Here is a 24,209-nt window from a genome sequence, read left to right as displayed (position 1 = left end):
CCTCTCGCCGGTCATCCACGGTAGTCAAACACACCGTCATCGACTACCTTGAGTAAAGGGATGCATATAGGCGCTCCTGTTGGTCTCATCTAGGGCCGCTTCACACAGCTTTCGGTTACGTTACGCCTACATAGTGTGCGTTCTTACTAAGCCCTCACCCCCACCAGACGAAGCACCTGCGGCGTCTCATCTGGCTCGTGAACTGGCCTAAGACGGTTGGCCGGGTCATCGGAGCCGTCTGGGCGCTTGGGAACGGAAAGGTACTCCTCTGGGAGCACGTTCATGTTCTTGAATGATCAGCCACTGTCTATAAACGAGGGGACTCACCGGCCAGTGCGTCGTAAGCTTGCGGTCCTTAAAGACCTGAAGCTTCTTGGCCAAGACCTCATCTGAGGCCATGTTGCGAGGGCACAGACAGACATAAGCAACGAAGCGTGTCTGCGTCCCGCGCGGCGAGCAGTTCCAGTGAACGGTGCGCGAGTCCCACACTGACCTATCAGCACACCAACGCAAACCATCACTCACAGATAAGGTCACCTGGACCAGCGCAAACCTTGACCTCCTCGCACCCTTGTGCTTTGAACCATTCATAGTCTTCGTCGATGAGCCTGTACGAGTTCTCGTTTTCACCGCCATCTTGGTCAGGCCGGAAGCCCCCAATGGTGGCCAGGTGCTTTTCAATTAGACGATGCGAGCCTTTGAGGAGACACAGTCCACCATCGTTGGGACCGTTGGGGGCGAGGTTGGCAATGCCTTGGTACAACTCAAAACGGTCGGCACGGCGTGGGTTCTGGTCAATGTCTTGCAGACGTCAGGACTGTGGCTCTTTCACTTCACTCACGCGGCCACTTGCCCGTGGGCTCAATGTCGGTGCGACCGGTCTCGGCGTTGATGGGAAGAGTGATGTTAATACAATCAAACGACGAAATGAGGTCGTCTGTTCCCCAAACATCTGCGAAGGTCTGAAAAATGCCAGGATGCCTGAGGACCAGGTTAGCAAGACGCTCGCACATGGGAGTGGCTTACGACCGGATTTGCCAAACGAAGTTTTCATGGCAAGCTGCATACTGCAGGAATATGCCGTGTCTGTACGTCAGCAAACATGACAGTCTTTTGGGTAGTTACGTGTTGTCAGGCAGGTTTTGTGCCGTCCATGTTGACTTGTCGTCTCGCTTGAAGCCGTACGGGAAGGCTTCGAGCCACGACAGGGCTGCTTCCTGAAATCCATCGCAGGCAGACTGGGGGATGACACCGGGCACAACGACGTAACCGTCGCGCTCCAGGTCAACAAGGAACTGCTTCTTAGTCATGGGTGTTCTGTGGAGGCTTCGCCAGAGAACGAGGGAGGTGGTTTGCAAGGCATGGACACAACCAAAAGCTCACCATTAAGTATGTACCCGAGTCTCGGCGGATAAGTGGCAAACGCGCCGACAACCCGGCGGGTCTGCTGACGGACCAGCCAACTGCGACAACCTACCGTGCAGCCTAACCGTGCAAAACGCAAAAGCAACAGCCATCGGTGCGGGCACCCCAAGGTTGTCAGACGGGGCAACTCTGGGGTCCCGACGCAATGCAGCTCACTTTGTGGCGGTCTGGTGGTATGTCCGGGGCACGCGTGATAATTCCCTGCGGGAGTCCCGCAGGATCCACAGGTCGTGGAGAGGGGCCCACACAAGTGCGACTTGGTGGGCCGTCCTGTAGTCCAGACTGGCTTGTTGGCACAAGTGTAAACCAGCACTTCGGTTGCTGATCGGTAGCTGACAGCTTGTGAACCGTCACTGATCACTGATCACTTCACTGGTCACTGTCCCTCCGCGGATAAGGAATCGTCCCTGCAGATCCGTCAACACTGTCCGCCTATCAGCCCCTCTCTTACGCGTATATGTGTCGTTGTCCGGCATAACCCTATATAATTTCTTTATATGCCCTGCGCTATCACCCACTCCTTGTGAAGGTACTCCCAGGCCTGTCGTATCGAATGAATGTTTTTGTGCAGTTTAAGAAGAATCTGGGCCATGGCGGTGGTCTCTCTTCTGTGACCCGGCTTTTAGTACACGGGCCATGATCCATACGGTGAACCGTACACGAACCATATCCTAGTGACACCGGTGTGCGTGCTCCTGACCTTTTACAATTGACATGCTCGTTGTGACTGACCGTTGGAAGATATGCCACAGAACGCCGCGGCGTAGGTACTGGGCGCATCTCACCCAGGCACGCGTTTGGCAGATGGTCTTTGGCAGGAGACTCACCTGGCGTCGAGGTTGTCTGCAATTGGTTCAACAGCGTGCTCCGAACATGCCAAGCATGCTCTTCTGTTGCAGATGCAAGCTGTGCCGTTGAAAGACAGTGGTCTCCAACAATAGCCACTGCGAGCGACAATAGATTGACATTCCGACTCGGCTTTTTCGGTGACGTCAACGCCCCCTGTGATTGCCGGTGTCAACTGCGTCGGTCACCACATGGAGCTGTGCGGGACACGCTACTTAATTTTACATTTGCCAAATCGTCCTCGCTCCATTAATCGTTCCATCCCGTTTCACTTCCTCAGCCTTCTCGTGAGGCCATGTCCACCCTCGTCCCAGGCCCCCACGACTCTTCCGAACATGCCGCACTCGGCACGGCCGACAGCTTGCCATCCATGAACAATGGGCACCTTGCCGAAAAGTCCTTGTTTACGCGTCTGAGCACCCATCTGGCGGGCGACGTAGACTCCAAGCAGTGCAACGGCGTTAGCATCTTTGCTTGTTTCCTCACTGGGTTCTCCAGTGCCATTTCGTTTACGGTCAGTCTTGCTAGTCTGCCCTCCAACCTTGGCATGTAGCTTGGCATACATCGAGTATACTGACTCCCGCCGCAGGCATGCTACGTCTGGCCGGGATTCCAAACCGGTAACGTGGCCCAGCTCGCCATCGCCATGGCACGCAACTTTGACCCCTCGCCGACTCGCACAAATGGGTTCCAAAAGGGCGACCAGCAAGCGCTCACTGCGTTGATCTCGTTCTGGCTCGGCACCAGCCTCGGACGGATAGGCGATAGGGTCGGCAACAAGCGGCGCTCGTGGCTGGTCAGTGCCGCACTTATCCAAGTGCTGCTGGCTCTGACTAGTGCGCTTCTGGCGCACTTCTCGGGAGAAGGAGCTTATGGCATGTGAGTGAAAGGCAGGGAGGGCCCTGGTCGTCGTTGCTCTTAAACTACCACTTGTCCTTACAAACACTGACATGGGCTTCACAGTAACCGATCCACCCCCTCGTGGCGTACACCAATGGGTATGGCGGCCCTCGCCTTCCTGTCTTCATCGCTCGGCCTGCAGGCAATCGTGGGCAAGCGTATCGGCTCGCCTATGAACACGACGGTCGTCCTCACCACCACTTGGGTGGAGATCTTCAACGACCCCCAGCTGCTCAGCTTCCACGCCGTTCCCAGCAGGGACATCCGTATTGCAGGCGTCATGAGCATCCTTGTGGGTGCGTTCACCGCCCGTGCACTGCTCGGAGTGGCAGGTGGCGGTGGAACAGTCGGTGTGCTGTGCGGATTGAGGCTGTTGCAGGCCGTGTGGTGGGGTAGCATTCCTGAAAAGGCCATCATGCTGTAGTGACGTCCCGTCCCCACCCAATTACATAGACTTGTAGACTCTGAACACAATCGAGTTGCATAATCCCTGCAAATCTACTGAAAAAAGCACATCCTTGTATGTGCATTATGCGCCCCGGCCGCGACGAACAAGGTGATAAATCGCCGCAGACGCTGCGTTTTAACTGCTAATAAACCCGAGGATATGTCTAATCTTTTTACAGGAGAGCGGCGACAGCCATGGCGACCACACCAATGGCGCCACCCGAGACGGCGAGGCGCTCACCAGCCGACTTGGCCGAGGCGGTCGAGGCCGCGGACGTAGCGTGAGCAGCCGCAGACGAGGCCGAGACGGCGGCAGGCGACGACGAGTTGTCAACGGTGGTTCCAGTGTAAGTGAAGTTGGGGTTGACGTTGAGCTCGTTGACGCTGCCGGTGAGGTTGAGAGGAGTGGGCGCCGACGAGAGGCTGGCGTCAACGGCCGAGGTGTTGTAGAAGACCGAGCCGTTACCAGCGCCGGTGGCGGTCACGTCGGGGGCGAGGATGGGGATCCACATGGCAGGGTTGCAGGCACCGGGGTAAGTGCCAGTGAGGTTGAGCATGGGGATCTCGGCCTCGGTGGGGACGTAGTTGGTGTGGTTGGTGATCTCAGCCTGGAAAGCAAAGACCGAGGCAACAGTCTTGTTGGCGTCCTGGCGACCAAGCGACGGGAGGTTCCAGTTGTTCTGGACCGACGAGAGGTGCGAGTAGTGGGTGTAGAAGGTCGAGTCGTTGGTGCCCTTGAGCGACGAGGGGACGGCACCACCGAGGAGAACAGTGTAGATCTGGTTCTGGATACCGTACGACTCGTTCTCGTCAAAGGTGAGCTGGACAAGGGTACGGTTGTCGTTGAACAGAGGGTTGGAGAGGAGGGGGACAAGGAAGTACTCGAGCCACTCCGAGACAAAGTTGACGTCCGTGTCGTGAGCGTCGTTGACCATGTTGGGGGTGATCCAGACGTGCTGGGGGAGAGCCGAGGCGTTGACGTCAACGGCAAAGTCGTTGAAGTTGCGGACACGGAGGGCACGCTTGGCGTCCGAGGCAACAGTGTTGGCAATGATGTGGGGGTTGTGCTTGCGCTTGTAATAGGTGTAGTTGCCCGCAGTCGCGTTAAGGTAGTTGGTCTGGGTGTAGTCGAGGTCGTAGCCGTCGGTGGGCATGTTCTCCTGGTACGAGGCCCACGAGATGTCGCGGTCCTCGAGGAGGTCGACCAGGGTCGAAACGTTGTAGGGGAGGAACCAGGTGTCATCGTCGGCCATACCGACTGTTCGCAGCTTGTCAGCCCCCTCCTGGCGATGTACACCATTTCTCAAATCGCCACTTACAGAAGTCACCCATCATGGCCGCGACGTAGTTGGGCTCCGAAGGGTGGGTCACACCGTGGTACGAGGTGAGAAGGATACCCTCAGCAGCGAGCTTCTGGAAGGTGGACGAGGCGGCAGCCGAGGCGTAGTCGGTGTTCTCGAGCCAGATGGTGACAAAGCGGTCGTAAGCTGAGAGGTTAGCTACCATTCTGTGGCACATAACCATCAAAAAGACTTACCACTGCCGGCAACGACGGTCTGGACAGGGAGCGAGCCGTTGCTCTGGCCAACATAGTTGCTAGAAACGCAGGTCGGGCACTCGGCAGGAGCAGCAAAGGACTGAACCTGGACGGCCTGGGCGACGGGGAGGAGGGCAGCGAGGAGGGCAAGCATTGTTGCGATCTGCGAGATGTGGTAGAGGCACGAGAAGCAGCACCCGATAGGCGTGAGTGTCCTATATAGCTTTTGTGGAATCGGCGCTGGCCGCGATCAGCGAGCGGAAAAGACACCCGCGTGCTCCAAGACGAACAACCACAGGTGGGGCACACGGCCTGAACAGTAGTGTATCCTTGCTTGATCCTCGATCCATTTGCCTCGGGCCGAGCAAGGGCGTTCAGACAGTTAATCCTCGTGTGCAATGTGAGAATTCTGGTTGGTCGGAAAACAGACGTCGAAGCGACGATGGCGACGCGTGCTGACGACAAGGACAGAGCCGAAAGAGGGAGGAGACCGACCTAGCCCTAAACTGTGCCGGCCAGAGTTCACGCGGGATGGCGCAAATGGAGTCATGTATAGTGTGGAACAGGTTTCGTGGAATGAACGTGTGTCGAGCTAACGTCGCGAGATGTGGCCCAAACGAGCGCGCACGAGTGTAAGGATGTGTGACGTCAAAGTGAGGCTGAAACGGGAACATGGCCATTGGCTGAAGATGCCATGTCGCAGGTGGCCGAAGTGGGCTGGGAACTAGAAGGGATGGCGCCTGGTTCGCAAGTGCTGCGGCTTGGCGAGAGGCACACGCTGCTATGAATAGCGCAGCAGCGACAGGCCAAGGTGGGGAGGCAACACGTGCAATGCCTCTGCAGCAACAAACCGCCTACACGCCAATCAACATTCCCCCTCTCAGTTCGTCCAGGACGCGGCTTCCCGGGACAGGCGAGTGTACCGGGTCCACCAGGGTGTCACCGACCTGTGGCGTACGATTCAACGAGACTAACGCCACAGTGTACCGTGTGCAGTGTATACGGTATGCGTATGCGTCACCAGCATAACCTTGGAGGGTGCCAGGTCGATCGTGACCACATTAGTCGTGTGGGTCGTCTGTCCATACCGGATATACGGGCCCCCGTGCTTGGCGTCATGTTAGGGTCCTAATACTAGCCGAGCTACACGAGCGGCTGATATGTTCACTCTCGTCTTCTTCTTGATACACGTGCATGGAGAGCTGTAGTGCATGTAGTGTGGGGAATCGTTCTGTACGCCGGCCAGCCGGTCAATCTCAGTCTCAGAATGAGGAGTAGCGAAATGTAAAGGCTGACAGAGATCCAACGATGGAAGCGAAAAGCGCCCAAAAATGTACGCCCAGAACATATATGCGGGGCCTGGTGTGTGCCAAGCGGTTCCATTCGGATCGACATTGTAATTGTCCAAACCTGTTTCGCTGCTGATAACTGAGTGTTGGCTGTCATCCTGTTGCTCTAGGCTCTGCTTGGTTGTTTTGCGCCTCTTTTCCGAGTTCCTGGACCCGCGCGGGAGAGCCTGCCGATAGCTTAGCGCCAAACCACAACCGTGCACGATACATTGCACTGTCCTGTACTGTACATCACGCACGTTTCTTTCAACACCGTCCATATCGTCTCTCGGCACCTTTACCGTCTACCTGTCCAGGCGCAAACGACTGCGCAGGACCACCAGGCTCTCGGTCATGGTTACACGCGTGCATGCGTACACCGAACACCGTGGTCGCTCCATGTGCGGCGAGGTTGTGAACACGGCCGAAAGTTGATCAAAAGATTAACAACGAGCAACACCAAGTGACCCGACAGACCCGAAAACAAAAGTCACTTGCGCCATTTTATGCACGCAGGGCTGCTCTCAGTCGAGATCATACCCCCCTGCCACTGCCTCTGCCTTTCTCCCGTGATCGACGGCCATGTCCAACTCTTCACACAAGGAAACTGAGGAGAACGCGACCAAGGCAGCGCCGCGCCGCCGCCGTCTTGGATGGCTTTTGGCGTTGGTCGCTGTTGTCGTTGTCCTTGCCATCGCACTCGGTGTTGGCCTCGGCGTGGGCCTCAAGCACAAGCATAACTCAAGCGACAGCAAAGCTACCGCCAATGGCACCACAAATGGCACTTCCACAGCTGACCTTGCCGTACGTCGTCGTGCTTCACCTGTCCGTTATCTGACTGTCCACAGGTCATCTCGCGTGCCGATCTTCTTGGCGACCAGTCACGGTACTTGCTCTCGAACCGCAACTTTGAGATCACCAATGCCACCACCCAGGTGCGCGAGTACAACTGGACCATCTCCGAGGTCCTCTCCACCCCTGGTGCCATGCAAAAGCCCATGCTGGTCATCAATGGCCAGTCGCCTGGCCCTATCGTCGAGGCCAACCTCGGTGACCAGATTGTCGTTCACGTCTACAACAACATGACAAACCAGACATCTATGCACTGGCACGGCATGCACCTGAAGGGCCAGAACTGGATGGACGGCACCTACTCGATCACGCAGTGCGGTATTCCACCCGGCGGCATGATGACGTACAACTGGACAGTGCAGAACACTGGCACAACATGGTACCATGCCCACATGGGTGTGCAGTACACCAACGGCGCGTACGGTGCTTTGATTCTTCACGACGCCAACGAGACGGCCATGCTGTCTCACCCCTACTCGGACGACGTCACCCTCCTGCTCAACGACATGTACAACACCCAGGCGGAGGCCCTGCTGTGGCGCATGCAGGCGATTGGTACCGGCATCGACGGGCAGCCTGGTGACGAGCCGGCCCCCGACGGTGCCATGATCAATGGGGTGTCCCAGGCCAGGTGCGCTTACCTTCCTGCATCAAACCTCGTGATTCCCGAACGCAAGCGTTCGCTCGTTGACAGGTCGGACACTACGGGAACCTACTACCCCGAGACCAACTACTGTGGCAACGAGACCACAGAGTACTACAACCTCACCCTTGTCGGCAACTCGACGTACCGCCTCCGCCTCATCAACTCTGGTACCCTTGCCAACACGATCTTTAGCATTGACAACCACAACCTCACCATCATCGAGGTTGACGGTACATCGGTCGAGCCTGTCACGACCGGCAGCGTCAACCTTGCGGTGGCCCAGCGCGCTTCCGTACTTGTCACGCTGGACCAGGAGCCGGGAGCGTACTGGATCCGCAACGTCCTCGGCGATGACCAGATCATCTACACCCCTACAGACCTGAACCTTACGACACTCGGTGTGCTCCGCTACTCTGGCATCAACGAGAGCGTTCTGCCCGCCGACGTCCCCGCCGACGACAACATGACTGAGACCGACCCATTCTACCGCTTCGTGCCCGCGGACGCGATGGACGCGCCGGCCCCCACTGTCCAGCAGACGGTCCAGTTCAACTCGCAGTACGTTGCCGACAATGCGCGGTGGATGTTCTTCAACTCGTCGTCGTGGCAGCCCCTGTCGTCTGGCGAGGCGTCCATCTTCCTCGTGGACGACTATGCGTCCAACGTGACGGCGCTCGAGTCCAACACCATTGGCAGCCAGCTGAACATTGTCAACACGAACGCGTCGGGTGTCATGGACCTGGTGATCAACAATCTCGACGACGGAAACCACCCCTTCCATCTTCACGGCTACACGTTTTGGGTCATGGCGCAGGGCGATGGCCATTTCTACGGCGACACAAGCAGCCTCAACGTCACCAACCCCATGCGCCGTGACACCACGACCATCTCGGAGCGCGGGTACCTCATCATTCGCTTCCTGACCGACAACCCCGGTGTGTGGGCGTTCCACTGCCACATTGGCTGGCACATGGAGAACGGTCTGCTCATGACCATCACAAACCTCCCCGAGCAGGTGGCGGCCTTTGACGTGCCGTCGGCTATCAAGGACCTGTGTACCGTCGACTCGAAGAAGCGTCGCTGAGGACACGCGGCTGGGTGGAGGAGGTAGTCTTGTTAATAGATCATTTATGGGTTCATGGGCTTCTCATGTACAATTATTAGCACCCAAACACTGTGATGAAATAACAGAGGTGCATTAATGTCTACAAGTGATTTGATGATGCGGCTCAAACAACGTGTTGCCATCTAGACCATGCGCTTCGAGTCGTCCTTGGGGGAGGAGGCCGCTGGCGGCCGTCGTCACTGAGGCTCTCGCGGATGCGGTCAAGGGCAGCACTGAGACGCTCGAGCTTCTCGGCAGCGTACACCCTTGCCCTCTCCTCGGCGAGCGCGCTCATCTCCTTGGCGTCGCGGGAGCGTTCGGCCCAGATGGCCTCTGCCGAGGCGCGGATACGGGCCATCTCGGCTTCGGCGTCGACGCGAGCCTCGGCGGGGCTCACGGGTGCGGGAGGAGTAAAGGGGGTAGGGGGCGTTGGCGGGGTGGCGACGCTGGGTACCGCGGGCTGGGTTGGGGTTGGGATGGTGGGTGGGACCGGGAGCGAGGCCTTGTGAGCGGCCTCGGCGGCAGCAGCGGCTGCCTGGGCGGCCTCCTCGCGTTCCTTCCAGCGACGTTCGGCACGGGCACGCCACTTGCCCCACTCATGGCTCCAGCGTTCACGCTCGCGTTCGCGCTCCGAGGGCTGCGCCTGGGGCATGGGCTGGGCCGGGGAGGGCTGGGCCGGGGCGGGCTGGGAAGCAGCAGCGGCAGCGGCAGCGGCGGCTACTTCAGGCGAGACTTCAGTTGTAAAGTCTACAGGGACGGGTGGGGGAGGAGGGATCGTCTGGAAGCCTGCGCGGTGGTGTGGCCAGTCATAGCGGTAAGGCGGCTGGTGGCCGTACTCGGACGGATGCTGAGGAGGAGGGAGGCTGGGTCGGCCACACCGTCTTCCGCCTTCACGGTCGTCGTGGTGGTGCTTGATCCAAAGCGAGGCCGCAGTGGCACCGAGGCCGAACCAGATGAAGCGGCGGAAGATGCCAAACGGGCGACGATAGTGGTAGACCGAGCGGCGATACCTGTATGGGTCCATTGTGCTATTTGTGCAATGTGTGTGTGTGTGTGGAGGTGTTCAAGGCGATGCCGAGAGTGGGACTGTGCTGTTGTTGCTGTGGAGGTTGCGGCGAGTGATCTCGAGATGAGTGTCTGTGTCGAGTCGCGGCGTCGAGCAGTAGATATAGTGTTCTGAGGTGTCAGAGGCAGCGCCGGCCGGCAGAGGTGCCGCGTACACGCGCAGGCTGCCGAGTGGAATGGACAAGCGTGCAAGAGCGTTCCGGCGGCGACGCTGACATCAGTGTGGAACGGAATGTCCCAGAGAGCAGTGGCCACCGACGGACACGGGCTGACGCGTAGAACCGGCTCCCGGCACCTCCACATGAGAGAGCAGGGCCCCTGCCATAAACCGAGTAGATATTATTACGTAAAAGTAATGTTGAAATAGGCGTCACCACCGTCACCGTCCCGCGCCTATTAATTTCTGGGAGAAATGCGACAAAAATGCACGCTCGGCTAATCGCCACCCTCCGCCCACGGCAGCCTCCGCCCGACGACTCCGAAGGAGAGACGCTGTCCGTGATTTTCCAGAATCAACGGTCGCTGCAACCACTTACTCGCTCATCTCATCTCAAAATGTCGTTCCTCGGCGGCCTCTTTGGCGTCTCCTCGCCCCAGCCTGAGAAGGAGACCTCGGCGTCGGCCGACCTGTTTGGCTCCACCACTTTCCGCTCCAATGTGACCCCCTCGGCCACCGCCGAGTCGGGTCCCTCTACCCTCCCCGCCGCTCCCCCGTCCGAGCCTGTTATTGCCGCCCCCTCGTCGCTTGGCATGCTCCAGAGCTCGTTTGATGTTTCCAAGCTCCACCCCATGGCCGACATTGGCGAGAACCTCGACTTCCTTGCCCTTGAGGAGGACAAGCTCAACGACATTGACGGTGCCGCCACCGTCCTTCCCTCGCGTGGCTGGACCGACGACCTCTGTGTCGGTACTGGTACCACCTACGTCTCTGGTACGCTACACTCGAGAGGCCTACAAGTCTCTCCTTGTGACACGAAGGCCGTTAGCTGACATTTGTTTCCAGGTCTGACTCTTGGTGGCATGTGGGGCCTCAAGGAGGGCTTGTCCAGGCCACTCGGCCCCAACGCCTCGATGCGTCTGCGGTTAAACAGTGTGCTCAACTCCTGCACCAGGAGAGGCTCGTTCACCGGCAACTCGCTCGGTGTGCTTGGTGCGTGCTTGCTTGCGTGGCCCTACCGCCCGCGTCTTTTCGGGATTTGTTCGTGCGGGAGTTTTGATGCTGACCACTTTTGTTTTTAGCCATCTACTACAACCTGGCAAACTCGGGCCTGGACGCTATCCGTTCCAAGCACGACATTATGAACTCTATGGCTGCCGGTGCCATCTCCGGCGGCATCTTCAAGTGCACCGCTGGTGTGCGCTCGACCCTCGTCGGTGCCGCCCTCGGCACTGGTGCCATGGGCGCTTGGTCGCTCTTCAAGCAGTATGTGTAGTGTGGAGGTGGTCATATTCCACGCCGCGGCCAACGACCGCGGTCTTCAGAGATCGACCTCCTTGTAGACCTCCCTCGCCTTGTACCCTATCGCATGCACTCTACTCTCATTTCAACGCCTGTAGCAAACGGTGGTGACCACAAAACGCTGGGGTGGCGAGACCCGCCAAATCTCCGCAATATAACCCTCCCGACTGTACACTGTCAACATCCAACACGCTAAAACAAGGCCAAACGAACATTTCATGTTGCGTCTGGGGCGACTTGCGTGCAGTCCCACATGGCCACATGTAAAGGTGTCTTGGTCTTGGCAGACAAAAGCCGGGCACGCCTCGGGACACAATCTCAGAGCTCGTCCCATCGATCACCGACCATTCCAGAGATCCCTTTCCGAATCAGCTGCCTGGCACTGCCGCGGCACCGCGGTAGTAGCGTCGTAGCATGAATTTTGTCAACCGGATATCGACGTTTTGATGTGCCGTTCACTTTGATCATTCTCAGACCGCCAAGAACGAGCCAGTACTGCCATTCCTCTCCTCTTACCCCGGACAACTGCATACCACGGCCGCCCCGATCGTGTGAGACTCTGTTGAGCCACCCGATCCCGATGATGCGCAAGAGAGAACGCCACAGCGCAGAGGGCCCAGAGAGAAGTGGGGGTCGTGAATAAGCCACTGGCGGGCCGGCCTCTGCCCTCATGAACCTGGATTTCACCACTGAGCGATATTGTTGACGCGCCTGGCGCTCTGATGGGTACCGGAGCCGACAACGTCCTGATGGTGGAACACCCACAACCCACATTGCGGGGGTTTGCCAGGAAAGCCGGGGGCCAGCGAGCGGTCCGGCGGTTGCCTATTTTACTCATATGCTCTTGTTCTCACTCGTTTCTTCGTGTCTTCCATCACCATCCCCCCTCAACCCCCCCACACACCTCGTCTGTCCAGCTGGTCACATGGAGCCGCTAGACCCGTACGCAGGGCCGTCCGCGGGGCCGTCCACTGTGCCGCTGAGTCCCTCCAACCCGTCACTTTCCCAGTCACCAGACGTATTGCTCTCCTCGACACGTAAACGGCTGTCAGAGGGACCACAGCGCGCCAAGAACCTCCAGGCGTGCGACCGGTGTCGGACAAAGGTGAGCCTCCGTCCCCCCACCGACTGATTGCCAGTTGACATCTATACTAACGCTGCGCAGAAAATCAAGTACGCACGCAGTGCTCGAGCTCTTGCTAACGACAGATGCGTCCCCGTTGACGGCCGCCGCGATATCTGCCACTCGTGTCACTCGTCTCGACTGGGGTGTACATTTGAGCTTCCGCTCACTGCGTCCCGTACCAAGCGCGTGCGCCGTGGACTCGGCGCTGAAGCGCAAGGCCCGCTCTCGACCAGCCACGATGGCAACAGCGATGACGAAAGCGTCACGACACGGTCACCCCGCGTCGTCCATGGCCATGGCCTCAACACGCCAGTCACGTCCAGTTCGAGCAACAGCCGCCGCGAGTCGCAGCCCCAAGCTGAACAGAATCGCTTGCCTACGGTCCACAGGGAAGGTGAGTCAAAAGATCGACGGGGGGAAAAGGAGATTGTGGTGGCTCAGATCCCACTGTGCTGGCATGTACATCACACGGTGATCGGCTACCCACACAGCCTGGATTATTTCAGTGCACGGGTGGGGTATGCTGGGATAAACGGAAGCCACACACGGAATGCACGGAGGCCACGTCCTCTTGCTTCGGGGCTGAGCTCCGGGGGAATGCCGCGGCCCACCCGTGGGTTGGTCGGAGGGGGGAAGAGATCTCGCGCAGTGGCGACATAACGCCAGCTGCGACGGGGGGCTTTTAGGCGGGGGTGTGGGTGTTGGAGGCGGTTTGTTCTCTACGCCTCCGTCTTGGGAACGCCTCTCCGTGCCTCATCTGGAAACAATGTCTGTTCGAACTGGAAAAGAGCTGACGCGCGGTTCCTCGTGCTTCAGGTCCCACAAGTCTTTCTTTTATTCTCCATGCGATGCCGACCATTCCACTCGGCCCATTGGACGAATATGATCGCACGAACGGCTACGTCATGCGCCTCAGTTCCGGACCAGGTCATGCTGGCTCGCCAGAGAATGAAAATAGCCAGGACGGTTGGATTGACGTGTCGACGGCCCCCGGTGTCAAGCCTACTCGGGAGGTGCTGGACGTTTTGCGCTCAGACTCTTGGGGGGAGGTGGCGAGCCGCCTCGTGGAGAAGTTTCTTGGCCACGTCGTACCCGTCATCCCCATCGTGGTGCGTGGCGAGGTCGGAGCTGCCAGTGGCCCACTGCTTCACGCAATGGCGGCGGTGGCAGCCGCCAGAAGCGATGTCCCTCCTCTGGTCTTTGAAGCGCTGCGGTACTTGACGCACAAGGAGGTCAATGATCTGGGTATGTTTCTCAGAGTGTGTGGCTATATTGCCCAAAAGCTTACCATTATCAGACATGACATGTGTCCCTACGAGAGAAAACATACAAGTCCTGCTCACACTGTGCCTTGTCGACGAGCTGGCTATTGGTACCCGACCGGCATCCTGGGCGTATGTCATTCGGTCTCGCCTGAGTGCCGCCATCCGCCACGCCCGTGATTTAGGACTGGACGTGGCCGCGTCTGGACCTGACGCGCGGATATGGAGATGTGCCAGGATCCTGGACGTTTGGCATGCAGCCAAGTGCGGGACTTACCCACTCGCACCGGTCACCTCTCTCCCGCCACGAATGGGCGACGACTTCCATTCGCAGCTCACGTATCTCTCTCTCCTGTTCGGCCGCCTCCTGGCCCTCATGTACGGCCCCAACGGGATCAGGAACGCAGACAACCTCGAGCTGCTCCACCTCCGCGATACCCTGGCGGCGTGGAAGCAAGGTTTGCCACAGCACCTCCAAGCCGATAGCGTCTGGTCTGGTTTGGAATCTGGTGAGTTGATCAGCCTCACGCAAGACACAACTCTCTGACTCTTGCAGGCCTTTTGCAGCTTCTCCATGCCGCGATCCGTTTCCTCCTCTACCGCCCCGTAATGCGATGGTCGTTTATTGCGCCAAACCACATCGAACTGAACAGCGACGTCCCCGTCTGGCTCGAAAACGTCGAAACGTCCCGCGCAGCCATCGAGTGGGCCGCCAACCAAGAAGAGGTGGCCGGACTCATGTTCTTCGGTCCCTACGCCTTGTCGGTGGCGTGTTGTGTCCAGTATCATACCTGGGCGAGGCGCGGGGAGTGGGACGGTGCCGCGCTCTTGGCCAAGGCGAGGAGGGAAGCGGGACAGAGGTGGCTGGCGAGGATTCCAGAGGGCCACTTACCCCTCCTCCGCAAGGTGAGTGTGTGAAGGGAATGGCCAAGCCAGACGTTGCCTCTGCTTCCTGGTAACTGCGAGCAGAGTGGCACGGCACGGCACGGTGTTCACCCAACTGACCCATCACAGCAACTGGCCCCGATCGAGTTTCTCTGCCACATCACCACCCTCCATCGCGAGCCGACCGCGTTTGACGGCCCACGCGGCCTCAACCCCACCCCTGGCGTGCTCAACCGACTCGCCGAAACGTCAATCTCGGGGGTCACCTTTTTGCGCGACGCCTCGCTCCCGCACGGCGGCGTGCTTGTCGCCACCCAGCAGGCCGCGCGCGAGATCAAAGACTTGCCACCGGGCACTGTCATCATTGGCGGGAACCCGGACCAGGACGCGATGGGCGTGGGCCTGAATGGCGTGAATGTGAACGGCGTTCACGTGAATGGCGGGTCGCGCGGCAGTGGCGGCAGCGAAACACCTTCGTCTCACCACGGCGGCGGCGGAGGCGGGATCACGCCAAACACTGCCGCTGGCTACTTGAACGGCCTGCTGCAGGAAACGCCTACCCACCACAGGCAGTCGCTGCCGCCACACACCCCGCAGCAACTGCACACGCCACTGGGATGGGAGGTGAGTGTGGCAGTGTGACAGGACGTGCGCCCCAGAGCGACAACTGACATGCACACAGGTCGTCGCGTCCATGATCTTCCCGCCCATGGGCGAAAACGGCCAGCCAACCGGCGGCACCCAGTAGGTAGGTAGTGAAACGTTTGCCGCGGAGAACAAGTTGTATTGTACATGTATAGAATAGGTAGACCGGGAAGCATACGGAGCTTTGTAAGGGCGGCGGGGTGGGAGGGACACCAGGTGTCCACACCATGCAGAAAACAACAGAGACGAGATGGATACAGATGCTTCGCCATCCACACGAGGAGGGATCGACGCAAATGATACTGTGCCTGCATAGCACATGCCATGTCCATTCCCCGTCGATCTCCACCTAACCCCCACCTGCAAGTGCGACCATTGGCCAGTGGCCCAGTGGGTCCGAATGACGAGGGGGAGCGGCTCGGATCTGGATGCACGCCAGCCAGCGCAGCCTCCAGATCCGTAGATACGGTCAAAAGGGGGAGAGCACTGTGTGTCCAGGCGCAAGTCTGCGCCAGCCGATTGGCCTGGCCGGAGAGGGAATTATGCTGGAGTGGTGCGTGCCTCCTGGGCTCATGCTTAAACTGTGCCTGAAAACAAAGGGAACACTCGTGAGCTCCGGAACGAGCCGGCAGCGGGGAGGTGCAAACCCCCATCTGCTGTTGCAACGCGCAAGGAGAAATGTCCATCGTATACATGCTAGGCATTAAGGAAAACTCGTGCTGGAGACCATTGACAAGAGGGTGACACGCGAGGTCGGGGGTCGCGGGAGGGGGAGAGGGGGGACGATGCAGGGGGGGGGGGGGGGGGGGGGGACGGGTGTATGTATTTGGGGGTTGGGGGGTTGGGACGAGTCAAGGAGAATGGGAGAAAAAGAGTCCGTCTTTAAAGGAGCGTGTCTGGGAGTAATAATCTTGCGAGTCTTAGATGTGGTGGGGGTCTTGAGTCTTGGGCCTTGGTCTTAGGGGTGTCTTGTATGGAAAATGGAGGAGGAGAAAAGTCTATTCCGGCCTGCCAGGTGTCGCGGTTTACGCCTCGGAGAGGATCTTGTCAATGTTCTCGTTGAGCCAGGCCGCGCGCTCTCCCAAGTTTGCGGCTGGGAAAAGTCCGTTCATGGCCTCTCGGGCCGATCTCTTCGTGACGGTCATGAGGTCCTGAGAGTTGAGGTAGGTGCGGAGCACGCTCAGGATGGTGTGGTCGGTCGGGTTCGGGTCCGTGTTGGGGCTCAGTGCTGGGGGTGCACTGAAGGGGTTTGCCGAGCCGAGCGAGTACGTCGACGCGTGCGGGTTCTGCATGGCAGGTGCGAACGGCGGAAACATTGTGGGCGGGCGGAGGGAGCCGACATCCGACATGGCTGGCGAGTCGAAGGGGTTAAAGTGCATGGCGGGCGCGTACGGTTGGCCATACACGCTCGCGGGGCCACCCCAGCCCATGTTGGACATGCGCGGGTCCATGTACGGCTGCGGCGAGGGCTGACGCGACGAGTTGCCCGAGGGACCACCGTACGCGCTGCCGGGAGCCGACGAGTGGAACGAGGGCTCGTAACGGCGACGGCGGCCCGAACGTTCCGACTTGCGGGTGCGGACGCTCTTGCCGTCCTGCTCGCCGTCCGATGGCAACGAAGTAGTCTCCCACGCGTTGGCCTCGTACTCTTTAAAGGTGCGGTAAGGGATCATCGAGTCGTCAAACTTCTCTTCGTCGTCGTAGATGACAGTCTTGTTGTTGCCCTCACCGACGACCTGGCGAGTGTTACCCCATGAGAAGTCGTCCATGGACCAGAACGAGTAGATCGGAAGGAAGACCGAGTAGATGGGCATCGCCAAGATGTACACGACCATCCAACCGATGAGCATAAACTCGCGCTTGAGGATGAAGATGAGGGCCTGGAGACCGTACACGGCTGCAATCATGGCCAGCGAAATGGTGGGGATGGCAGCCTTGCCGCTCGCGACGGTGACGATGAGGTACACCAGGTAGGTGAACGTGGCGGGCAAGATGAGGGTACCGAGCAGATCGATGAACACGATGAAGCGCATGGAGAAGAAACAGAAACCGCACATCTCGGGAAGGAAGAGCAGCTCGGCCAGGTTGTGGATGGTCGAGTTGATCCAACGACGACGCTGCGAGAGCAAAACGTTCCAGCGCGAAGGGGCCACGGTGTATGCAAGGGCGTCGGGCGTAAACTTCATCTTGTAGGTCGGGAAGTTCTTCATCATGAGCGTGGTGAGGTAACGGTCTTCGCCGAGGGAGAAGAGGTTCTTCTTGTGCAGCGTGTCGACGTTGGGCTCCGCATACTCGTCAATGACGACCGACGAGATGATGATGGGACGGCCCTTGTCGGCCGTACGGATACGGTACACCGAGAAACAACCGGGAAGACAGGTGACGGAGCCAAAGAGCGACTCGAAGGCCTTGGTCAAGTGGTGCGAAATGTAGTATTCGTAAACCTGGATCATGGTCGTAAACGACTCGCGCTCGTTGGCCACCTTGGTTTCACCGCAGATGCCGATAATCTGCGAGTCGTCGGCCGTACACGAGATGAGACGGTTGAGCGAGTCGGGTGAAACCGTCGTGTCTGCGTCTACCTGGAAGATGTATTCGTAGAATGTCGGATCGATACCAATCACGTTGCGCATCTGGTGGTAGATTTCCAGCTCGAGAGGGCACATGGGGGCGTCAAAGTGGACACGGTTGAGGTACTGCATGAGAAGAACCTGCGAGTCACGCTTGCCACGGTTTCCGGGGCGAGACGTCTCCGAGGGCTTGCCGACCTTGACAACGACAATGTAGCTGCGGGGAGAGGGTAAGTTATAAACCAAAGCCAGGCATGCCATGTCTAGCACTCACGGAACCACGTGGCCTTCGACTTCGTAAAGACCCGAGTAGATCTTGCCATAGTTGAGCTGCTTGCTGCCTTCACCAATACTCTTGAAGATGAGAGGCTCCGGGTCAAGCTTGGGGTCCACACCCAGGATATCGAGCACGATACGCGGGGTTGGGCGGTTGTTTCCGGCACCGATAATGTTACCGTCGCAAATGATGAAGATGAGCTTGCGCTTGTCGTCATAGTTGAGCACGGCCAGCGAGTCGATGGTCTTCTTCAGCGATTCTTCGCCTTCGGTATAACATGGGACCTGGCAGACGACAAACTTGTCGAGCATCTCGGGGTTGCGCTTGCTGCCTAGCTGGAGGGCGGCCAAGAACTTGGCACCAATGGTCACCATGAGGATGATGGAGAACGCGAGCAGCAGGTAGTTTTGCACCAGGCAGCGGGCCGTCTTGCGGAAATCCGAGTTGCCAATGTAGAATGCCGTGTTGAGACAGTCGAGGTTGGCCGTCTTGTCCGCATCGGTCATGGTAGCAAAGACGGCGTTGAGCTCGGTGGTAACGTCTCCACCCGTTCCTTGCTTGAACGTCGACACGACGTCGTCGTTGAGGAACGAATACGTAGAGTACAGGTTGACCGTGTAGATGTAGTTGGAGAGATCGTAGAGTTGACCATCGTAGAAGGCCCAGTAGAGCGCAGACTGCGAGCTGGCCTGGTTGGCAACGTCCGATCGGTCCCAGACATAGTAGCCCTTCCAGAGCTTGTCGAGCTGGGGCCGCAGGGTTTGCCAGTACCACTGGTCGTCGGCGAGCTTGGACGTGTTGTGCGTCTGAAGGGAGCCGGACGTGTGGACCGCGTACGAAATGAGCGCAGTCCAGTTGGCGTAGTAGAGGGTAACATCGTCCGCGACGCCGAGGAGCTGGCACGCAACCGACAGAGGAGGCGGGAAGTAGTTGGTCAGGTCCAGGCCAGCAAACTCCTCCATGACAGTGCTGGTCACCACGCTGGTGTAGTCGGAAATGTCACCGGTGTGGCCCTTGTAAAACTTGGTAAAGTCGTACACGCGACCAGCAATGGCGGCGTAGTAGTCGTCGTCACCGGCGTGCTGGGCGAGCTCACTCGTGTTCCACGCCTTGTCGTTGTCCGGGCAGAGCAGGTTGCCGAAACCGATAATGTAAAAGATGACGACACCACAGAGGAAGGCAATCATCATGCAAATGGCGACCTTTTCACGCCACGCCATGCGCACGTCGGGACGCTTCATGCCGCCCAGCCACGAGAGCAGGAAACTGGGGATCCACCAGGTGAGCGTCCACGTGATGCGGATCCACCAGCGACGGGCCCTCGACGTGGCCACAACCTCGGTAGCGTGGTGGCGCTTCTCCTTGGTCACGAATGCGGGGTCCTTTGCGCTACGCGAAGCGGCACCGTCCTTGCCGTTACCGTCCTCGTCGGGAACGCTGGCGTACGGCGTGTCCTTGTTGAGCCACACCTCGCTGGCTCCCGGGTCGGGGCTGTCGGCGTAGCCGCCTTCATAGGCGCCGTACTCGCGGGTGCTGTAGCCAGTCTCCCTCGAGCCCTGGCGGGCCAGGAGGTTGTCCATGCTCTCGCTGTTGCGGTAGCTGTCCGGGTCGACGCCGACGCCGAGGTTGGCGCCGTAGCGCGCGTTGCCGTAAGCCGAAGCGCGGCGCGAGTCATACCCGGCCTCTTCGTCGGTGAGGGTCTCTTCTCCCGAACCGCGGTGAACCTCGGTCGAGCGGACGAGGTCCTCCTGCTCGCGCCAGGCGCCCCATGACAGCCACAGACGTTCGCTGCCAATGGCATAGTCGACACCAGTCGTCCAGCCGTGGGTACGCGCAAACTCCTCGACGGCAGTGTGCATGTCGTGCACGGGGAGAGCGTGGCGCACGCAGAACTGTTGCAGCGGGAAATCGGCCACATAGTCGATCTGGCGACGGTTGACGAGGTCGGGGAGAAGGAGGGAGCGGACCTGGGCCTTGATGCGGCGCCTGTCGTACGAGTTGGCATGTCCCGTGTCGTTGGGCCTGATGCAGTGCACGCCCCAGACGCGGGTGCAGTCGACAGTGTCAAAGATGGTCGACAAGGTGCTGTTCAGCTGAGCAGAGACAAACTGCGGGACACTCGAGTCGACGGGCCACTGGGTGGTCTCGTGCAGCTGGCTGCCAGTGACGCGGAACGTGATGGGCGTAGGCAGGCGCAAGGGCGAGACGGACACTTGGGCCTCGACGACAATGTTCTCGTCGAGGGGGTGGCCCTCGGTGGCGAGAGCAGGGCCCGAGACGAGCTTGGTGACGAACGAGTCGTTGGAGCCGCGGAGAAGCTCGACGAGCTGCTTGTCGAGGACATCGGCATTGTGGTCGATAAAGTCGGTGGCGTCGTAGGAGACCTGGCCGGCGTAGTGGTTGATACCAAACATGCGGCCCTCGAGCGGGATCGGGCCAAGTCCGGTCGCTGGGTGAGTGACAAACGACGCGTGGCGGCCGAATGCCGTAGAGAGGTGCGAGACGACCGTGCGGGCCTTGACTTCGTCACGGTCCTCACCCTTGATCTGCTCTCCCACGTCGGCAAGCACGCCAAGGGCACCGCGGGGCTTCCTGGCGAGCTTGGACGAGCCGAGGAGACCGCCACGGAGGAGCTCGATGCACGCCGAGTTGTCCATGGTCAGGACGCGGGGAAGGCGGACACCGTCGGCGAGGAGCTGACCGTTCCAGCTGAGGTTGTCGTCAAATGCGCGACGGGTGAGGTACGAGTGGAGCACCTCGTTGCCAAAGTTGACCGAGAACTCGTCAAAGCCGTTCTGGCCCGACGCGTTGATGAGCGGCATCGACGCCAACAGGCTCTGGCGGTTGGTGTTGGGCTCGGCCATGAGGGTCCTGCTCTGGTGGCCCGGGAGGTCGAGTTGGGCAATCTGGAGGCCGGCGGGAGCGTCTGCCGCAGGAGCGAGGCGCTTGTTGGCCATCTCAATGACGAACGCAAACAGGATAGCGTACAGGTCACGCATGAGCGAGTCACGCTGGCCACGGGCTCCGTCGGCATCGAGAAAGACGGACGCAAGGTCGTGCGACACCCACTTGGTCCGGTTGACAAGCACAGCCTCGAGATCGTCGGGCGAGATGCCGAGGTGGTTGCCAATGTCGGCGAGCAAGTGGCGCTCGACGACCTGCGTGCGCTCGTCAAACGACACCATGCCCAGCGACCCGGTCGCGCGGTCATCGATGAACGTAATGTTCGAGAGGAGGAGGATGGCAGTGAGGACGGAGAAGATGGAGCGGACGTGCTTGGCCTTGAAGCCGAGCGAGGCAAACGCAGCACGGAGCTCACCAAGCTGCGTCGAGTCGTCGGAGAACGGTCCACCCGGCAGGCGGTAGCAGTTGCTACTCGAGAGCAGCGCATAAGTGTCCGGGTCGTCGAGGCCGAGCTCGTCACGCTCGTCGGGGCTGGCGCCCGCAAGGAGCTGGTAAAAGACGTGGAAGGTGCGCTCCTCCTGCTGCAGCTGGCCGATACGCGACTTGTTCAAGCCAAAGGGGAGCACCTTGGCGCCCGAGAGAGCACCCTCGTGGCTAAAGTGCAGTTCGAGGTACTTGCCAACCTGGGACGCCGAAGGGTTGATGGCCGTCTTGGAGTGTCCGAAGGACTCGAGGACGGTGAGCAAGTGCGAGACCTGGTCCGAGAGGCGGCGCTGGGCCTTGGTCGTGGTCGAGAGGGAGAGAATCTGCTGTGTGACGTGACGGACCGCTGTGGATTTGCCCGAGTTTGTCAAACCACTAAGAGACGCGCGTTAGCTGTGCTGTGCGGCGGTACACGCAGACAAGGGCTTCCCTTCCGGTAACTCACTGGTAGACAATAGTCTGGCACTCGCTACGACGGCTCATGAGCAGCCAAGCGCGGCCCGCAAGCTCGTACACGCTCGGCTGGCGCTGGTCGGGCCCGCCATTCCCGCCATCGGTCTGCTCAATGTCGTCTTCGTATCCCTTCCGGCTCGCCTCGTTGAGGCACTGGAGGACACGCAGGGGGTTGACGACAATGTAGTCTGTACCGCTGGGAGAGACACGGATGTAAGGGAGCTCGGCGCGGGCACGGGCGTGGAGGAGGGCAGTGATAGTGTCTTCGGTGGGGAAGACGACGGCCTCGCCGCTGGAACCAGAGTGTGCCGAGCTGATCAGCGAGCAGAGGTCATGGACCTGGGCGGCCTGGGCGGCGGTGAAGGTCGCACCGGTGCTCGCCATGGTGGTAGCTGAGCTGGCGGCGACGGAGGGCGACGGGGGAAGGGGGAGGGAGAGGCAGGGGTGTGCTCAAGGAGACACGACCTCGGGGAAACGTAAGACGGTCGAGGGGTGGCGGGGGTGCGAGAGACGTGGACCGCTAGCTAGCGCTGTTTGTCGATCTCCGCGATGCGGTGCTCACAGACCTGCTGGCGAGCTTTGAAAGTGGGGAACGTGTCGAATGTGCTGTGCAGCCTGCTGACGGGGAGGGCGTCGTCGACAAGGTTGTTGCAAAGGTCGTAGTGCGGGGAGAGAAGAATAGAGGCGGCGGCGGGCTGCGCGTGCGGCGGGATGTTTTCCCAGGGCTGCTGGCACACCTGGCAGACAGAGACAAAGAGGCCGATGATGGTTTGATGTTTGTCGCGAGCGATGAGGGGTGTGTGTGTGGGGGGGGGGGGAGAGCTGTGGTGGTCGAAGCGCCGCGCTGGGCGACGGGGTGGAGGTGGAAAGGAGCGACCTAGCCTAGGACCTTGAGGTGCTGTATTTTGTGTGGTGTGTGTTCTTGAGAATATGGAAGCGGACAAAGGTTTGTCGTGAGGGAGGAGGAGGGCTGGGTTGAGTGGTCGTGGCGGCCGGCGGCGGCGTGCGATGGCGATGCGGGGGTTGGCGGATGCCTGGGATGCCTGGCCGTCGAGGGTTTGGGTCTGATATGCTGCCGCGTATGCAACGAGGAAGTATTAGGGAGGGGGGGCAGCGGGGCGCCTACGAGACACGAGGGGGGGGACCACGAGCGAGTGACAGAGAGCACTAGAGAGAGCACTGGTTCCTGCTTGGCTCGATGAAAAGTGCACATATGAAAAGAGGGATGAGCCTATATTTGCCTAACCAAGAAGCTGCTGCACGCCTGTTGTGTGCGTTTTGCATGTGTGTGTGTTTGCATGTGAGGGTGCTGTGTTGTGTTGTCTCGCTCGGAACAACCCAAAGGCCAAAGGCCAAAGGAAAGCGCGTTGGCTGAGGCTAACTGCCCTCAGGTCTCAGGGATCACACGCACAAAAAGCCCCGCGTGTGGCTCGTCTGGGCGGTGCATTAGGATATTATACTTCCGCCCTGGGTCATTGGGTTTCACATCAGAGCGTCTATAAACCATCACAAACGGCCCCATTACACATCCCATAACGTCCCATTACATACCAGAGAGCCCCATGCAGCTCACAACTGTTTCATAACAGTCAGTATTCCCTTGCACCCTTCCCTTGCTCTGCTCGAAACATACGCAGTCGCAACAACAACCACCACCAACACCCTCCCTCCTGTGCGTCCTATCTACGCAGCAGCTATGACTTCATGCCACATGTGTCGATGGTGCATATGTCTCTCTTGTGTGGGGCGCCTCTATTTGGCACTGGCACACACGTCACGTCTGCGTAAAAAAAAAGGAAAAACAAGCATAATAAGAGTGTGCGCTTTTTGGTCTGTTTTTTGTCACCAGGACAAGGGAAGTGTCCGCCAGTAAACACAATCGGGGGGAGAGGGCCTGCACGCTTAGGCTGTACACATCGTGCGGTGGGTGGGTGTGGGGGGGGGGGGGGGGGGGGGGGGAGAGGCGGAGGGCGGAGGGGAGGGGCGGAGAATAT

The 24,209-nt window shown here is 59.4% G+C and overlaps 7 protein-coding genes across 7 annotated transcripts; 3 read left to right on the top strand and 4 right to left on the bottom strand.

Moving 5' to 3' along the window:
* Positions 1 to 146: 146 nt before the first annotated feature.
* On the bottom strand, positions 147 to 1,310 carry EHS24_002538 (uncharacterized protein; the record flags this gene model as incomplete). The annotated part of the gene is made up of 6 exons (XM_028618273.1): positions 147 to 287; positions 328 to 389; positions 526 to 801; positions 842 to 952; positions 1,027 to 1,067; positions 1,126 to 1,310. 6 exons carry the CDS (start codon positions 1,308 to 1,310, stop codon positions 147 to 149), a joined length of 816 nt encoding a protein of 271 aa, XP_028473229.1.
* A 1,256-nt stretch (positions 1,311 to 2,566) lies between these two features.
* On the top strand, positions 2,567 to 3,595 carry EHS24_002537 (uncharacterized protein; the record flags this gene model as incomplete). Its single annotated transcript, XM_028618272.1, has 3 exons — positions 2,567 to 2,785; positions 2,861 to 3,150; positions 3,235 to 3,595. 3 exons carry the CDS (start codon positions 2,567 to 2,569, stop codon positions 3,593 to 3,595), a joined length of 870 nt encoding a protein of 289 aa, XP_028473228.1.
* Positions 3,596 to 3,791: 196 nt separating this feature from the next.
* Positions 3,792 to 5,309, bottom strand: EHS24_002536 (uncharacterized protein; the record flags this gene model as incomplete). Its single annotated transcript, XM_028618271.1, has 3 exons — positions 3,792 to 4,876; positions 4,938 to 5,105; positions 5,156 to 5,309. The coding sequence occupies 3 exons, from the start codon at positions 5,307 to 5,309 to the stop codon at positions 3,792 to 3,794; spliced, it is 1,407 nt and encodes a 468-aa protein (XP_028473227.1).
* A 1,756-nt stretch (positions 5,310 to 7,065) lies between these two features.
* On the top strand, positions 7,066 to 9,065 carry EHS24_002535 (uncharacterized protein; the record flags this gene model as incomplete). Its single annotated transcript, XM_028618270.1, has 2 exons — positions 7,066 to 7,287; positions 7,332 to 9,065. The coding sequence occupies 2 exons, from the start codon at positions 7,066 to 7,068 to the stop codon at positions 9,063 to 9,065; spliced, it is 1,956 nt and encodes a 651-aa protein (XP_028473226.1).
* A 145-nt stretch (positions 9,066 to 9,210) lies between these two features.
* Positions 9,211 to 10,110, bottom strand: EHS24_002534 (uncharacterized protein; the record flags this gene model as incomplete). The annotated part of the gene is made up of 1 exon (XM_028618269.1): positions 9,211 to 10,110. The coding sequence occupies one exon, from the start codon at positions 10,108 to 10,110 to the stop codon at positions 9,211 to 9,213; it is 900 nt and encodes a 299-aa protein (XP_028473225.1).
* Positions 10,111 to 10,706: 596 nt separating this feature from the next.
* Positions 10,707 to 15,631, top strand: TIM23 (Mitochondrial import inner membrane translocase subunit tim23; the record flags this gene model as incomplete). Its single annotated transcript, XM_028618268.1, has 9 exons — positions 10,707 to 11,082; positions 11,155 to 11,301; positions 11,391 to 11,574; positions 12,820 to 13,130; positions 13,553 to 13,981; positions 14,034 to 14,507; positions 14,555 to 14,904; positions 14,968 to 15,507; positions 15,566 to 15,631. 9 exons carry the CDS (start codon positions 10,707 to 10,709, stop codon positions 15,629 to 15,631), a joined length of 2,877 nt encoding a protein of 958 aa, XP_028473224.1.
* Positions 15,632 to 16,553: 922 nt separating this feature from the next.
* On the bottom strand, positions 16,554 to 22,599 carry EHS24_002532 (uncharacterized protein; the record flags this gene model as incomplete). The annotated part of the gene is made up of 3 exons (XM_028618267.1): positions 16,554 to 18,315; positions 18,373 to 22,137; positions 22,208 to 22,599. The coding sequence occupies 3 exons, from the start codon at positions 22,597 to 22,599 to the stop codon at positions 16,554 to 16,556; spliced, it is 5,919 nt and encodes a 1,972-aa protein (XP_028473223.1).
* Between the last annotated feature and the right edge of the window lie 1,610 nt (positions 22,600 to 24,209).

Source organism: Apiotrichum porosum (assembly GCF_003942205.1).
Source record: "Apiotrichum porosum strain DSM 27194 chromosome Unknown scaffold_13, whole genome shotgun sequence".
NCBI classification, from domain to species: Eukaryota; Fungi; Basidiomycota; class Tremellomycetes; order Trichosporonales; family Trichosporonaceae; genus Apiotrichum; species Apiotrichum porosum.
This window is presented reverse-complemented; position numbering and strand designations above follow the sequence as displayed.